At 38.5% G+C, this 18,272-nt stretch overlaps 1 protein-coding gene across 6 annotated transcripts in view; it reads right to left on the bottom strand.

Moving 5' to 3' along the window:
* Nucleotides 1–18,272, bottom strand: part of cep162 (centrosomal protein 162) — a 57,336-nt gene that overhangs the window by 31,932 nt on the left and 7,132 nt on the right. For 3 of the 6 annotated variants that reach the window (XM_059025663.1, XM_059025662.1, XM_059025661.1), the window contains exons 4-10: nt 17,522–17,635; nt 16,709–16,852; nt 13,821–13,973; nt 9,970–10,153; nt 9,498–9,574; nt 6,798–6,910; nt 3,306–3,336 (exon numbers count right to left, since the gene is read on the bottom strand). In XM_059025663.1, the coding sequence (XP_058881646.1) occupies nt 3,306–3,336; nt 6,798–6,910; nt 9,498–9,574; nt 9,970–10,153; nt 13,821–13,973; nt 16,709–16,852; nt 17,522–17,635 (816 nt within the window). The remainder of the gene's footprint in view (nt 1–3,305; nt 3,337–6,797; nt 6,911–9,497; nt 9,575–9,969; nt 10,154–13,820; nt 13,974–16,708; nt 16,853–17,521; nt 17,636–18,272) is intronic. The other 3 variants (XM_034018863.3, XM_059025665.1, XM_059025664.1) reach the window with 2 other exon arrangements.

An 18,272-nucleotide genomic window follows, 5' to 3' on the forward strand; every position in this document is an offset into this window, starting at 1 on the left:
ATGTGCTGCTTCCTATCTTCCTAGATCACTTGAAATAACTTTCAGTACTTTCTCTGCATTATGAGCTGCTTCAGGCAACTCCAATCTATCCTGGAGCTTGGTGGATTGTTAAAATATTTGGCTGCATTCTTTCTGTTCAGGTAGCTGCCCGGTGCACTCTGATAAAAGTCAGTAGATGCACCTATCATTCTCACTCAAGGAAGTAGCTGATCAAGGTGCTATGATATGGTCTACCTGGCATCACGTGCAGCAATACTATCTGGGATGAATGAACTCAAAGGCCTATCGGTTTAGACATATTTTTAGATACCATTAAAATGTCATTTTCTTATTTTCATAAAATGAAATACCAAGACTGCTCTTGTGAGTCGAGGTCAGAACCACAGTGTTTGGTTGTCATCCAGTACAGTTTCTGTCATTCCAGAATTTTTCCCAAGGCTATTTATTCATTGTTCATGTTAAGTCCTCAAACCTCTAATAAGACCAGCATACTGTAAACTATCAACCATTTTAAAAACCACCCTCTGAAAACTTGGATGCAACATGATGCAGGGTTATTAAAATAAGACCGCGACCGGCACGATCCATCATCCAAAACGATATTTGAACCGTCTACTTATTAAAAAATACTAAGATTATTTTCAGGTATTATTGTAAGGCGATATATAGTACATAACAGCTATAAATATGTACCAAAAATAAATAAAAACGTATTCCTTTTGTTATGAGATATGGGTGAGTTATTTCACATAGAGGCTCTCTCCTTTAAGAAGAAAGACATGCTGGGATATCAGCTTCGTCCTTGTCAGCTGACGGCAGAAGACGTATGGGAGAGGGAAATCTGAGGAGGTGCCAAACTTTAAAAATAAATCTGGGTCAGACAGACTCTAATACTTGGTACCAATAAGCACTGTAACATTTGTTCAAGCTTATCTTTATTATGAAAAGTTATTTTATTGAGGCTATTTTTTTTTTAATATTTGTTACGCTATACACACAAACATAAATGCATTATTTTTACTTTAAGTATATTTAAAAATCTTAACAAAAACAGTGCACGGCAGTTTTTTGGGGTTTTTTTTTTGTAATAAGGCTTGATGCAGAAATCTGTTTAACAGCATATTCCACACTGTTGTCCAACATTACGTCGGTAGGTTTGTTATGCCGGGTCCACATTAAAAAAAAAAAAAAAAATTGCTTTTGATTTGTTATTACGAAAGACAAGATACCTTTGACACTAATCGGTACAAGACTCGAGATAGGGTTCTCAATTTTTATTTGATGCAAATCAAACATTTACATTATTATACTACAGTGTTTTTTCTTTTACTATTTTCTTATTTTTTTACTGTTAACAGTACAGTATATATTTCTTTTGTTCAGAACCAGCTTCAGCTATTTGCTGTCTTTAGACAGTATACATCTTGTTTTGTTTTTTGCATTCCGTTCATAATAGCCTAAACCTGTGTGTTGTATAAATTCAACATTACAAATATTATTGTCTGTGTATTTAAATATCTTGAGTTATGCACCTCGATGACATGGGTGCCCCTACTACCTTGCAAGTGCCACATTATTATTATTATTTGTTTATTTAGCAGACGCCTTTATCCAAGGCGACTTTTTTAAGAAACTAGGGTGTGTGAACTATGCATCAGCTGCAGAGTCACTTACAATCACGTCTCACCCGAAAGACGGAGCACAAGGAGATTAAGTGACTTGCTCAGGGTCACACAATGAGTCAGTGGCTGAGGTGGGATTTGAACCGGGGATCTCCTGGTTACAAGCCCTTTTCTTTAACCACTGAACCACACAGCCTCCTTGAAGCCACATACTTCAAAACTAATTGAAACCCTGCTGATGTAGCTCATATATATGATTTAGAGACTAAGCTAAACTTAAAAAGTGACAAAAACAGTAAATTAGAATAGTTTGCATGAAAGAAAATGAAAATAATACCAAGAAAATAATTTAATTCCATTAAGTGTTGATTGGTTAAATACAGTAAAAATGACTAAACTATTAACTTTTTAAGCAAGCAAAATAGATAGTTTTAAAGTGTAACAAAACACTGAAAAGTTTACAATATAGGAATTACTTTATGTTGTCAGTATCTGAAGAGTTACATATTTTTTTTTTTTTAATTTAAAGAGTCTGCAATTTGTTTATCACAGATCAGGGTCATAAATCAATTGGGCAATACATTTCTAAACATTTAAATCGGGAGCATTCGGCAAAAAAAAAAAATCTTACCTAAGGATCGCAGTATATCTAGATCACGCCCTCCAGCAATAATTCTGGTTTTCTGTTTCTACAATACACCACTAATTTCAATCAGAGCACCAGCACTGTTGCAGGAGGGAGTATATACCTGAGCAAAAGTTGAAAAAAGTAATTCCCTAGTTCATTTACCTACGATGTGTGAATATAAATATGAAAATAATAAGGAAAATGTGAGAAGAAAAATGCAATACAGTACAATATCGCATATCCGACCCCCTTTGGACTGGGGTATAGGCGGATATGTGAAGAAGTTGGATTTGCGAACATCTATAGAAAAAGCCTTTACACATCCATAAATAGATTAGTGAACAATAACAGCACACACACTGCTTGAAACATCTGTAAATTCTTTGCTTTAAAAGTAAGTAAACGTAAACAAGATTAATTAGGCTACAAATACACAGTGTTGCTATGCTAAAAGCCATCTCCATGCAAAGCTTTTAAAAAATTAAATAAATACAAAACAAACGGTAAATGTACAGTAACCTGCAACTGATGGCGTCTTTCTAAAGTCTAGAAGTCCCTGCCTCCCTGGTTCTGCTTTCTTAATATCTCTGTCACGGTACTTTGCACTCTTTCTTGATATTGCCAACAGCCGATAAGAAGCTTGATTTGAATATTGCTTCGGCCTATTTTAAACAAACGGCCGGTAAGCATTGCATTTATGAAGCTTGCTTTGTTTAATTCAAATGCATTTAAAAGCTACAACAACACGCTGCCAATATCTGCAAGCGAGCGCTCCATCACATAAACACAATGCACAAAAAAAAAGCTTTCTCAACTGGTGTATTGAAACATCACTGCTACACGCAGCTGACTGTCAAACGCACACAGCCCGACTCTCAAAGGGGAAAGCTCCAAAAGGCTGATTGCTAGAACGCTTTCTTTCTGTTTCCACTGCGGAAGCTGCATTTGCTGCCAATGCCATTACTCTCGTAGCCTACTTTTAATATTTATTTATTTAGCGAGGCGGTTAATTGATTTAATTTTTTTCTTTAGTAATAGTCCTTTAAAAGTCTTACCTTTAGCTAGCATTCCAATTTTCTTTGATCCCTAAAATATAATTAAAAACAAATTAAACTTTTTTTTTTATTTTTTTTATTGTGAACAAAAACAAAGCAACCCCGGGGGGCATCATGTATAGGGAATGGTATCTGTAATCAAATGAAGGACGTGATCTGTATTATTAATATGGTCAAAAGTAAAACAGTTTATTTTTACTGGTCTGTTCCTCATGAGACATCAGTAATCATCTGTCCTCCATTAAATGTCGCCAGATCTGCTCTCTTGCCCATTGAAACTGAAATATACTTTAAAACATGAAGATGCAGCTTTTATATTTTACAGAAAGTATGTTTCCCATACCAAATTTACACAAAACTGTTGAGTCTCTTAAACCCAGTAGCTTGCACTATAACTATGGTTGAAACCGTTTTTAAATCAATTCAGGTAACTGACACTTTGTTAAAACAGCTTGTGTGTTCTAGTGTCATGAAAACACATTTTGGGTATATTGGTCCTGAGCTTTGTAGCATAGACTGTTAGCAACGTATTGTTCATAGAGCACACAAGAAAAGATTTTTGTTAAACAAACAAAACGTTAGGTTATAACCCTGGTTCCCTGAAATAGAAATGTAGCCATTACCATATGGGTATTTACCTCCTAAACACCCAAAACCTGAATAAGATATATAAAAGCTTCTCGATGAGCCTGTGACGCAGTCATGGCCCGTCCCCGAGGACATAAAAACACTGCAGTCACAGACCTCGAAGTCATTTTTCCTTCAAGCCTGCTGCAATCATGGACGCAGTGACTCTGAAGCTTAATGGTTACAATTATATGTCAATGACCCTATTAGAAAGCTCCAGACAGCTCAAAAGCAGCCTTTCAGGGCCAGATGCCATAAGGTAACCCGTGGCTGACTGAACAGGTCGCGGCGCTTGGGCAGTCTCTACGGCCGGTCGCTCAGGAGCTGCATCGCGGTTGAAAACCAGTTACTAGGAGCACCTTGGCCCGGTCCTGCCTGATTTTTGTACAGGCACAGCGGAAGCAGCACGAGCGGTGTGAAGGCATCTATTATGGAAAACCAGAGGGGACAGTGGGTTGATTCCTGGGAGACAAAGAGATCTATCTCTGCTCTCCCAAACCTCTCCCAAATGAGGCTCACCACCTCGGACAAGCACATGTCTCCCTCGAACCTCCTGCAAAAAATTCTGCAAGGCCAGGTAAACTGCCTGCAGTTCTAAAACATTGATGTGGAGGCCCTGCCAAGGGGGGTTCCACACATCTTGTGCACCTCTGCCATGGTGACGACCTCCCTTCTGGTGACACTGCCCAGCGCTTTGCCAAGGCATAGCTGGGCAGGCTTTTTCCACCAAGAAAGCACCTTTAGACAGTGACGTAACTGCAGGCATAGGAGACAATGCAAGGGTCTGGAAAGCTGCTGCCATCAAGCCCAGAAGTCTCTGGAATGTCACTACCACGAGCGCTCTGTTCAGCTGAAAGAGCTCTAAACGGCGGCTATTCTCTGCACTCTGTTGTCCGACAGAGTGGACAACATGGACCTAGAGTTCAAGCACACTCCTAGATAGGCTGTCTGAGAAGGCGTGAGCTGGCTCTTCGCATGACTCACAGTAAGGCCCAACCATTGAAGTATGCTGGTGACAAGTTCTGTGTGGGCCTCTGCCTTTGCTGGAGACTGGGTGCAAATAAGCCAGTCGTCCAGATAATTGAGCACTCTGATGCCTTTGAGTGTCAAAGGAGCCAGGATAGCTTCCAAGCACTTCGAGAAGGCCCGGGGAGCTAGGAAGAGGCCAATTGGCAAGACATGGAACTCGTACACTGTTCCCTGACAAGCAAACCGCAGGTGCTTCCTGTGCGCTGTTTTTTTGGTGATGTGGAAATAAGCGTCTTTGAGGTCCACCGTAGTGAACCAGTTGCCTGGCCTGACTGACTGCAACAGCTGTTAAATAGCCAACATTTTGAACCTCCTTTGACTCAGACACAGGTTGACCTGTCTGAGGTCGAGGATCAGTCTGAGGCTACCATCCCACCTGGAGTAGAACCCTGCCTCCAACTGGAGGGTGTCTATCATGCGAATAGCCTGTTTTTGCAGAAGAGCTGTTACCTCCTGAGACACCACCACAGCATCCTTTGGGTCAGTGACTGATGTTACATTCACGCCCCGAAAGGGAGGGGGACCGTGCTTGAACTGCAGTGAGTAGCTGGTCTGAACGGTAGTAAGAACCCAGATGTCTGTGGTGATCACCAGTAGAAGCTCTGCCGACAGGGACAGCTTAACCGCAGGGGATGTGCTGTCTGACTCCACGCCAGCTCCTGTTCGCCCCCCTCCTCAGAGGCGGCGATAGACAGCATGTCCTCCTGTTGCTAATCTGCACTTGTAGCCCCCTGGGGCCCCAAGGGGACAGATGGGGCAGGTGGCGCCAAACATTCACGCAGTAATTCTGCGAGCACCGTTCCTTGTTGGGAAACAGCTGCCCAGAGCTTTTCCATCAGCTCTGAGTCCACCAATCAACGGAACGGCGACTCTTCTTCCTCGGGGGGAAGAGAAAGAGAAGCAGAGGAAGATGAGGACGACAGTTTCCTGTGTGGGCTACTTACGTTGTCCGGTCTCCCTTGGAACAGAGCCATGGGGTGAGGATGCAGCCACTGCTCTAACACAGGGTGATGGTGAAGAGCGCTGTGCAGGAGTAAGGGACACACAGCGTTCTGTAGAGCTGCAGGAGAGACGTTTCTCAAGCATGCACTTAGACAAATGTGCACAAAACTTGCAGAAACTGCGGTTCACCAGTGCCTCCATGGCGAGCTCTGGCCCCAGGCAGAAAGAATATCTGCCGTGCATGTCCTCAACAGGCAGACTAAGTCAGCCAACTTACATTGCTTGATCCCTAGGAAAGAGCGACTCAACCCACTGGCTTCACACGGGGCACAAGGCCGCAGTGGAACGTAACAAACAACAGACTTTAGTGCACAAATATGGGTAATTAGTAAAACTAATACAGCAGTTATTTTTAACATCACATATAAATTGTGTAAAACACAATAAATGTGAAATATATAGCAGAAAAAGTAATAAGTACTTATCTGAAACAGCTCTCCTGTCAGGTCAGGAAAAAATGACACTGTGGTCTGTGACAGCAGTTTTTTCTATGCCTTTGGGGGAGGCCAATGACTGCATCACAGGCTCGTCGAGCAGCTTTGACATATCTTATTCAGGTTTCGAGTCTTTAGGAGGTAAATACCCATACGGTAATGGTTACATTTCGTACTTGAAAGGGAACCATAATGTTTTTATGTGGGTTGTCAAAAGGAAAAATACAAGTTATTCAGGTAGGATGACCATGAATGCAAGTCAGACCCCTTTCTCCTGCCTATTACCTTGGGTTCTTTGGACTAGTTGATCTTGTGCATGTACACAAAACCTTACCAACCATATTTCAGTGTCTGTCTACATATACTGTAGGTGTCTGTGCACAACTTTATAAAGTACTACCTGGTCATGCTTCTCTTTCTCACAATGATCACTACTGGCAGGACGAAGTACTATTTCTTGGTCTTCCCTGCCACCCGCATCCTCCTCGAAATCTTCACTGTAATCAGCAGACACTAAGGAAGAGAAAACAACATCACTGAAAAGAAGAAGTTTCATTATCTATTTTCCACATTCCAAAATATTTTTTGGTCTTCAATATCTTTTATTCTGGCTTAATCTGGCATTTAACCCCTACGCGCCGGACCGCTCTAATTTTAGTGCCAAAACACTTCTGACGCCATCTTTCTTCCGGGATGTCTTTGTCATTGACAGGCTAGGCATTAGGAACATAAAATGCCAGTTTTGATGATACACTTCAAAAAAACACACACAGGAAACGGAAGAGGACAAGATGGAGAGGAGGCTTGTACTTGACAGTACTTACACCACGCTAGTGATGTGCTTTTGGTACATTTTCATGACTGTTTAAATGCAATGTAGCTGTCAGCGTTTAAACCATACCTACAAACACACATGCACTCTTTATATTACATTATGGTGTATACTGACAGCCCTGGTTAGTATTTTCTAAGCAAAGAACCTGAATAAGCAAATAACGTTTTAACATTGTAAAGACTTAACTACAAAGTAAAAAAAAAAAAAACAACGTACACACCAAAGTATATATTGAAATTAGGGCTGTCACTCGATTCAAATTTTTGATTGGTTAATTTATGGTCATTAGTTCTATTATTTATTTCTTAGCAGTATTAGTTCTATTATTTATTTCTTAGTTAATTAACTGGTAGATTAACCGGCAGATTAATCCGTGCACATTTTTAATAAAATAATGATCTTATAGCGGCTGTCCTGCATGTAATACTAAAACATCTATAGAATCTAAAAAAATAAATAAATAAGCCCAATGGGAATTTGGTCTTTTTAAAAGCATTTGTATTATTATTTTTATCTTAGTAAATGTCTCTCGGGGCTCCCGAGTGGCGCATCCAGTAAAGGCGCTCCGCGTGGAGTGCAGGAAGCACCCTATAGCCTGGAGATCGCAGGTTAGAATCTAGGCTATGTCACTACTGACCGTGACCGGGGGTTCCTAGGATAGGGAGGGCTTATATCGGCAAGGGAATCCACAGTCCACTGCACACCAGTGACCCCTGTGGCCAATAGGGCGCCTGCGGTTCTGCAGTGGAGCCATCAGATCTGTGTTGTCCTCCAGCACAATAGGTCTGGTGACCTCGCTGTTGATCCGCGGTGCGATAGATGACGGATTGGCAGGAGCACGTTTCAGAGGACGCGCGTTCCAGTTTCCGTTTTCCGAGTCGCCAGGGGGTTGCAGCGGTAAACCGGGATACAAATAACAATTGGGCATTCCAAATTGGGGAGAAAACCGGGATAAAAAACCATTGGCGACGACTGAATAAAAAAAAAAGTAAATGTCTCTTTGTATTTCTACTGCACTATTGAGATGTACAGTACCTGTGCTGGACCTGTCGCTACAAAGTGAATAAAAGAAACTAAACTAAATATTTATTTATTTTGTGTATATAAAGAACAGAACAAAACAAAACCAACCAATAATAATAATAATAATAATAATAATAATAATAATAATAAACACAGCTTACATGTGTTACAGAATCAATAAAATGAACAGATTTTTTTATTTATTTTTTTTTTTTTTTAAATTACACAGATAAAGGACATTTAGTTATTTTTATTTTTTATTTTTTTAAACAAACGATTTGCATAAAAGTTTACTGGTAAATTAAAGCCTATACATAATTTATTTACACCTATGCGTTCTCTGAATTAATATTGAAAAAAGAAAATGTCCTATACAAATTGTGTTATACGTATTCACAGGGATGTAAGAGCTAAATAAATGTTGCCATCTGAAGCGTTCTGTTTATTATGGATGTTTCCTTTTTACTGTCATCAGTAACTCCATCCACAGTAATTCTGAATGTTTTCATTTCAAATGGTGAAGGATTGAACATGTTTTTGTGGTACGGCATTTTTGTTTTGCATAATTATGTACATTATTATTTATTTCTTAGCAGACGCCCTTATCCAGGGCGACTTACAATTGTTACAAGATATCACATTATTTTTACATACAATTACCCATTTATACAGTTGGGTTTTTACTGGAGCAATCTAGGTAAAGTACCTTGCTCAAGGGTACAGCAGCAGTGTCCCCCAGAGATGCCATTTTATTAAAAATATATAACAAACTTCAGAAAAAAAGCTTGTTATTAACTTTATTACCCCATGGACTTGATGCCATGCCACGCCTACTACAGCATGAAAAACAGAGCACCAATGAACTGCCAGATCGACTGAGAATTAAACCCGCCCCAGGGTCAATCTTTCTGTTGCACTAATCAGAAAAGCAATTTGGAGGCAATGGCCAAGATTCCGTTTTATAATATCTGCCCTTACTCTGGCTCCACAGCAGTCAAATACGTGACAGACTGACTGTATATGATAATAAATTACTAAAATTAATGCATTAAAAAAATATGCGTTTGGTGAAAAAACAATACAAAGTATTTATTGTATAGGTAAGACATTCAATCTCCAATATTTACTACTATTTACATGGCATATTCCATGCAAAAAATACAATTGCCAAACCAGGAAACCATATTTTATTTAGGTTTTGTTTAAAAATGTTGGTAACAGTATGCAGTGAGTATCTCTTACTATGTGTACTTTTAGGCAGAGAGTCCTCTTTTTCCTCTTTGTTCTCCTCGTTTTCCAATGCTGGCTTTTCATTGTTTCTAGAAAATAACAAAGGCTTTATTTCACATTACTTCTTTACACAAGCAGACTATATTTCTTTCAACCTAATAATATCTAAGCTTGCAGTTTTATCTTCTAAAGAAATAGGTTATGTATTTATTATTTCAGCCATGAACATGTTGTACCATTTTCATTGTTAGATTTTGTTACCTCTTACCTATTGAATGTTCTAATGTAAGTCTCTATCATTCTCTATTGTTTCTGCTTCAATCATTATTTGTTTAGCTTTTTACGCAAGCACACATAAAAAAGGAAAGCACCCATAACAATAATAAAATAATTGAGGAGGAACATAAATTGAACTAAGGCTGATGAAAACATTTGTAATTAAGTTATGTATTTTCCTTACAATAGAGAGAAACAGTGACAGTACCTCAAAGTTGCAATGACAGTGGAGCCTGTCGAGTCCAGCTCTTTGTTTAATTTTGAATAATCAATAGTGGACGACGCTCCTCTTTCAAGGTTAGCAAAAAAACGTTCCTTTTCTTCCTCTTCATCTAAAGTGTCCATTCCGAACCCCACAGCACTCGGCCCAGGTCCTGAAGCCATCACAGAGTCTAAATGATAAAGGCATTATTAATGTTATGTGTTATAGAGCTGACGCATATTGGAACATCATTCTGTCAATTCAAGGCATGGTTATGGCTGCATTATTTTTAGAAGATTTCAGTGACCACCTGAGGATTTGTTATATATATATATATATATATATATATATATATATATATATATATATATATATATATATATATATATATACATACAGTACTGTGCAAAAGTTTTAGGCAGGTGTGAAAAAATGCTGTAAAGTAAGAATGCTTTCAAAAATAGACATGTTAATAGATTATATTTATCAATTAACTAAATGCAAAGTGAGTGAACAGAAGAAAAATCTAAATCAAATCCATATTTGGTGTGACCACCCTTTGCCTTCAAAACAGCATCAATTCTTCTAGGTACACTTGCACAAAGTCAGGGATTTTGTAGGCATATAGTCAGGTGTATGATTAAACAATTATACCAAACAGGTGCTAATGATCATCAATTCAATACGTAGGTTGAAACACAATCATTAACTGAAACAGAAACAGCTGTGAAGGAGGAATAAAACTGGGTTTAGGAACAGCCAAACTCAGCTAACAAGGTGAGGTTGCTGAAGACAGTTTACTGTCAAAAGTCATACACCATGGCAAGACTGAGCACAGCAACAAGACACAAGGTAGTTATACTGCATCAGCAAGGTCTCTCCCAGGCAGAAATTTCAAGGCAGACAGGGGTTTCCAGATGTGCTGTCCAAGCTCTTTTGAAGAAGCACAAAGAAACGGGCAACGTTGAGGACCGTAGACGCAGTGGTCGGCCAAGGAAACTTACTGCAGCAGATGAAAGACACATCATGCTTACTTCCCTTCGCAATCGGAAGATGTCCAGCAGTGCCATCAGCTCAGAATTGGCAGAAAACAGTGGGACCCTGGTATACCCATCTACTGTCCGGAGAAGTCTGGTCAGAAGTGGCCTTCATGGAAGACTTGCGGCCAAAAAGCCATACCTCCGACGTGGAAACAAGGCCAAGCGACTCAACTATGCACGAAAACACAGGAACTGGGGTGCAGAAAAATGGCAGCAGGTGCTCTGGACTGATAAGTCAAAATTTGAAATATTTGGCTGTAGCAGAAGGCAGTTTGTTCGCCGAAGGGCTGGAGAGCGGTACACGAATGAGTGTCTGCAGGCAACAGTGATGCATGGTGGAGGTTCCTTGCAAGTTTGGGGCTGCATTTCTGCAAATGGAGTTGGGGATTTGGTCAGAATTAATGGTCTCCTCAATGCTGAGAAGTACAGGCAGATACTTATCCATCATGCAATACCATCAGGGAGGCATCTGATTGGCCCCAAATTTATTCTGCAGCATGACAACGACCCCAAACATACAGCGAAAGTCATTAAGAACTATCTTCAGCGTAAAGAAGAACAAAGAGTCCTGGAAGTGATGGTATGGCCCCCCACAGAGCCCTGATCTCAACATCATCGAGTCTGTCTGGGATTACATGAAGAGAGAGAAGCAACTGAGGCTGCCTAAATCCACAGAAGAACTGTGGTTAGTTCTCCAAGATGTTTGGGCCAACCTACCTGCCGAGTTCCTTCAAAAACTGTGTGCAAGTGTACCTAGAAGAATTGATGCTGTTTTGAAGGCAAAGGGTGGTCACACCAAATATTGATTTGATGTAGATTTTTCTTCTGTTCACTCACTTTGCATTTTGTTAATTGATAAATATAAACTATTAACATGTCTATTTTTGAAAGCATTCTTACTTTACAGCATTTTTTCACACCTGCCTAAAACTTTTGCACAGTACTGTATATATATATATATATATATATATATATATATATGATATAGATATAGCCCCGTCGGTCAATAATTTTCCACTACTACCCTCCTCCATTTTTTTTGGCGTACTGCTCTCCGTGTCGCTTGCTGACTGCTGCATAATAAGTTTATATCCCGACCGTCATATCTGTCGAGATGAATTTGTTTGAATTCCTGAAAGTCACAGAACAGTGACGTTTTTGGAGTATCTTTCTTTTGCATTATGTTCTGTAGTTAATTTTCTGTTATGTCACAGAATCGCTATTCAGCAGTTTTTTCAAGAGAAAATGGCGTTCCTTTGAAAAGGGGCGGATATGAGTTCTGGTCAAAGGTTTTGTTGAATGATGAAACAAAAATCGAGCTATTTGGTCACGCCGATGGTCGTTACGTTTGGAGAAAGCCTGGAGAGGTGTACAAAGAAAAGCACACCGTACCTAAATAATTGTAGACATCTATTTCTTGTAACTTTTTCCTCATCCACAAAAGCAAAACTTTTGCTACAAAAGATTTTTCCTATAATTATTTGTTTGAGAAATGTCTAGGAATTATATATTTCCATTGGGGTATGTAAACTTTTGACTACAACTGTGTTGTTTAATTTATGGGCATTAGTTAATAAATCGGTAGATTAATCTGTAGATTAATTGTAAAAAAAGAAAAAAATCTGCTATCAACTCTTTAGTTGATTAATCGGTCCGATTAATCTATTAATCAGGGAGCCCAAATATTTTTTTTTGCACATCACCCAGTCAACACCATCCCAACTGTCAAGTATGGTGGTGGCAGCATCATGTTATGGGGATGCTTCTCTTCAGCAGGGACTGAGAAGCTTGTCAGGATAGAGGGGGGAATGTATGGTGCAAAGTACAGGCGAATTTTTGAGGAAAACCTGTTTGAGTCGACTAAGACTCTGAAACTGGGGAGGAAATTCACATTTCAGCAGGACAATGACTCGATGCACAAAGCCAAAAGCCACGCTAGAGTAGTTGAACAAGAAGAGAATTAATGTTCTTGAGTGGCCCAGTCAAAGTCCTGACTTGAATCCAATCGAAAATTTATGGCGAGACTTGAAGATTGCAGTCCATCGACGATCCCCAACAAACTTATCAGAACTGGAGCAATTGTCCCGTGAAGAATGGGCAAATATTTCACTATCCTACTGTGCAAAGCTAGTAGAGACCTATCCAAAACGACTCATAGCAGTAATTGCTGCAAAAGGTGCTTCTACCAAGTACTGACTTAAGGGGCTAAATACTTATGCAACCAGTAAATTTCATTTTGTACATTTTCTTTGCAAGTTTTGCTGACATTTAACCTCCTCCTCATATAACAATGTTCAGTTTAACCACTACAGCTTTGAATAAAAAAAGGTTGTTTGAAAAACTGTGCATACATTATTTGTAATTCAACAAAATGTGACATTATTAGGAGGGGATGAATACTTCCGCAAACCACTGTATATATACTTAGCAAATTAACTTTTGCCTCTTGTTGAAGAGAAACTTAATAAATACTCGGTTCTATTACAAGATTTTAGATTGCTGGGATAATGGAAAGTGTAGAATAGTTTCAATGACGAAAAATTAACATACGTATATAAGCTTCATTAATGGCTTTCAGAACAAATTTCTGAAATAAAAAGCTATGCTCAAAAAATATTCTCTCAGTCTCTGTCGCTATTTTCTCTTGCTTTACTTTTAGTGAAGTATGTGAACTCTGTGTTTTCTTACATTTTCCACCATTCAGATGATGTGTGATGAACTATACAACAAACCTACATTTTTTGGTACTTTGTGATAGGTTAATTCGTGCAGGAATGGCTCATTTGAAACCAGTGGCCCTGTTTAAAGACGTCTTACCTTCAGGTTCCAAGCTGTCTCTGCTGATAGACACAGCTACATTGTCACTTGGCTGACCCGGTGACGTCTCTCTCTGCTCCTCTTCATCTACTTCTTCAATAGTCTGCGAGCTCCTTTGGGATTTGAGAAAGCTCCTGCCTGTTGCCAGTATTCCTATACAATAAAAATTGCTTTATTTAAACACACACCATGTGTAATTACTTTAAAGGCTACCTTATTATCTATTATTTGTAATTAATATGTACCAGGTATGTACCACTTGTATTCTGCTGGTTTCAACTGGTAGGACACAGAATGTTTTTTGAGGTAACAGGGTATTGACAATTCTGCTCTTCCTTCTCTCATATTCATTCATGCTGAAGTCACAACTAAATATGGATACTAAACTATAAAATATATATTATACAAGTAAATACAGCATATGCAAAACACATGACAAACGTTAAATAAACAGGTCATGATCCTCAGTTACATTTCTCGATGGGCCACCTTTTGGAATTTCAAAACAAGACATGGGGTGGACGTATTGCCATATGCAGTCAGGTATAACCATTTTTAATGATAACTTTCACTGATTTAAGCTTAATAACCTACTGATTTACAATTAGAGAAGTAATCAATACACATTTCTATGCAAGCCATTTGGTAATTAACAGCCGGTTGAAACATATCCCAATATTAATTTCAACAATTTTAGTAGCTGTGGGCCACTACCTTTTGCCTTTTCGCTTCAGTATAATCCTTTTTCTTGGCCATTTCTAATTATAATATACTTTGAATTATGCAATGGACATTAATTAGCATAGATTGTCCATTAGCATCTGTTTAGAGATGTCCTTTTTGTCTGTTTCCATCCATAATGCATGGCAGACTCATATAAAGCTGCAAATGTATTGCAACTGAATTCTGGCAAGACAAATTCAGGATAATTGGTTCTCATAGTCCATTGAAGCACAACAATCCTGTAAGGAACTCAGAAATGTATTGCTCATTCAATCTTTCTGTTCACAGCACTGGGACCAAACATACGGAGAACCAATAATCAAAACTGGACAATTATAGTGATCATGTTCTGCAGAACTGTTTTTACAGTATCTGACTCCTGTTTGGAACTAAATCATATAATTATTACTACTGTGGAAAGAATATGCTTTACAAATTAAAATAGCGTGGCATTGTGGTGCATTGAATAAACTATGAAAATGTGCATGTCCATAATTTTTAAACTGGAATCAAATTACTTATGCATCATCTTACTCATGTTCCTAATGTTCTATTTGAATTATTCAGCAAGACCTTTTAATAATGTCCAGGGAGAATCAATTATTTTCATTTTTTGAAAATAAGGGTTTCTTCAGTTAGGTAGGTCTAGGAGATATTTTCAAATGTAAATAAACCCTGCAGTAGGCTCTCGGGCAGGTAATCCCTATCCTAAGGAATTAACAGTACCCTATGAATCCCTTTTTTAGCATGTTTGTCTCTGACGCATAGTTTTGTAGCGCATCAAGACTTCCTATTTTCTTTCCACATATGCTCTATGAACAAATCTGGACACTAAAGTCTCATCATACCATACACAATGATTTTTTGTTTTGTTTTATTGTTTTACCTTTCTGTTAAAAAATGATCATTATCAAACTCAGGATTTAAAGGTAAAGCTGAGGGAAAATGAGCCAAGTAGACAAACATTTTAAACTCAGGATTGGTGCCGTCAATCAGGTATTAGGAAAGTTTATTCAGAATAAGAGAACACTTAGTATGCATACAGATACCTCATGGGAAACATTCTGAGCATATTGTAGTTATTCCATGAAAAAAAGTAAGTAAGTTGTTTACAGCCACCCTCATCAGTGAAAAACACAGCACTGGTAATTTTATGCAGTATTATGATCACAAGACGAATTTATAGAAAATACATTATTTAAAAGCCTGATTTAATCAGCTGAATTGAGGGAACTTCTGTCCAGCTTTGCATCTGCTTAGCAACGCAACTTTCTTGTGATTTGCACAAAAAAAATAATACGCTCCAAAACGAGACCTAAAAATGACAAACATTTTTTGGTCACTGTACCATGGTGTAGCAGGGCGGTAGTAAGCCCTGCTGATTAAATGTGTGTTTATTTTAGAACAGGGTTTCCCCCTCCGCCGGGTTATTTTGTATTTATTTGTTTGTTTAGTTATTGTATTTATATGACGGTGAAGCGGCGCGTATTTTGTTATTGTTTTGTTAGTGACGGCGTAGCCGAATGTTTTGTTTTTGTTTAGTAGCGTGGATGGGAAGACCCATCCACACAGTATTTAATAAACTCGTGCAGATTGTGGCCGAGGGGTAATAGACTAATTACTAGCCAGTTAAACCCCTCAGCCACGCTATAAAAGCCTGCAGCTCTCTGCATTTGGGGTGGGTGTATGAGGAGCGAGAGTGGAGAGAGAGAGAAAGCAAGCGAAACGAAAAAGACATAGGAACAGTGAAGGCAATCTGCCCAGCCTGACCTGTGTTGTTTTATTTATTTTGTGTTCGTGACTTGTTTTATTTAAACCTTTTATTTTTGCTCTGTTTCCCTTCCTGCTTCTGGCCTGACGTCAGACCACTCAGCCACCCTGTCACACATGGGTTTAGGAAACTTTGTTAAAACTTAAGGGAGTAATGATGACACATAAAATATATTAGGGTCTATTCTATTAATCTAAAACGGCAGTGGATCTATTGTGACAGTTATGTCATTAAAATAGGGAACTTTGTATACCAAGGTTCTTACAGTGCATCTGATTGACTTCAATAAAATTCTGTCTGCAAGAAATATGCAAAAATGCCATCGGTCCTATTTTAATGATTCAAACAATGACAGTATTTAGATCTGCTGCCGTTTAGATCCATTGAATGTTACCATCAGCACTGCCTTGGGAATCACTGTCACTGCTTTCCCCTTCTGCATTCAAGTGCACTTCTTTCTTAGCCTGATGGAACTGCTCCAGCTTCTTCAATTTATCCAGTGCCTTGCTGCAAGGTTTAGGGTTAGGATTTAAAGGGACTACATGGAAAGCACACATTCGGAATGAAACAGTACAGTGGATGAGAACAATAAGAAAAGCAAAATTAAAAATCCGAAGCCCCTTTTAACAGACCCAGACAGAAAAATTGAAGTTTAAATGCCACTTTCATGCTGTTTTTAGTATTACAGAAATAAAGAAAATGCAAACGAAAACCTAACTCCCACATGGAGTATTAACTAAACTTTGAGAGAATTCTTCTTAACTATCACACTGGACAGCTAAGCTGTTTACCAGTCACAAAACACTTTATATTCACAAACAAAACAGGTTTACACACAAGAAGAAGAAGAAGAAGAAGAAGAAGAAGAAGAAGACCCCACAGTTCTCTTCACCGGTTTAAACCTTGTAAAACCATGTTTTTTTTTTTTTATTATTTTGTATGGTAAGCCATTTGAGAGACCATGCTTGGTACAGATGGTGGCACTGAATACAAAAAATGATCTTTGGAAGTATTAATTATTTCATAATACAGTTTACTAAAATAAATTATAAACATGACTCAGACAGCATTATCGGCTGTATACCTTCCCCTCACTGCAGATCAAATCAGTTAACCCAGTTTTCTCTTCAGAACCCACTCCAAGATAGAAGGATGAGTAAACTTGAAGACTCTAAAATATACTGATGTACAGTAAAATATCAAATACCGCGAGGCGAGTGCTCAGAACAGTTCTCCTTGTGTTCTCCAGCCGAGGTAACAGCTTCACTTTGAGGAACATCCCGCCCTTTTTTCAGTTTTGTAAATCTTCTTTTTTGTGGTTCTTTATATATATATATATATATATATATATATATATATATATATATATTATATATATATATATATATAAAAAACAGAGAAACAGAAAAAGAAAGTATAAAACACCAACATTAAAGCCAAGAAGAACAAGATTAAATCATTGGCAAACACAGCACATACTAGGATTAACCAACAAGAAGTGATAAAGCACATAATTTATCAAATAGTCTTATATTAGATGTTGATTACAGTAGATAGTGTAGCGTCGGCCATTTTTAATCACTTGGCAGGGCTTGAATTTCATTTTTGTGTGCTGGGGGGATTTCCACCCTATGCTGCAGCCAATGGGGGGGATTCCAAAATTTTAGGGGGGAATGGCAAAAGAAAAGGCACTTTTGCATATAAAAAACTATATATATTTTACTGCATCATCATTCACACTGGTGTTACTTTAAAATAAGCTGCTTTCAGGAGACCTAACAGCTGTTCATCACTGTGAGACAGAGCACTCTCCATTGCTTTTGCCATTGCCTGACGTAAAGTTTTTGCATGCAGCAGAAGAAAAAGGTGCTCCTCTTTTTAACCAGTGCTCCATTTCTTTTGTTAACTCTTTACACTCATCCCTATTTCCATCTGATTTCATTTATGTATGTTTAACT

Source organism: Acipenser ruthenus, chromosome 6, assembly GCF_902713425.1.
Source record: "Acipenser ruthenus chromosome 6, fAciRut3.2 maternal haplotype, whole genome shotgun sequence".
Classification (NCBI taxonomy): domain Eukaryota; kingdom Metazoa; phylum Chordata; class Actinopteri; order Acipenseriformes; family Acipenseridae; genus Acipenser; species Acipenser ruthenus.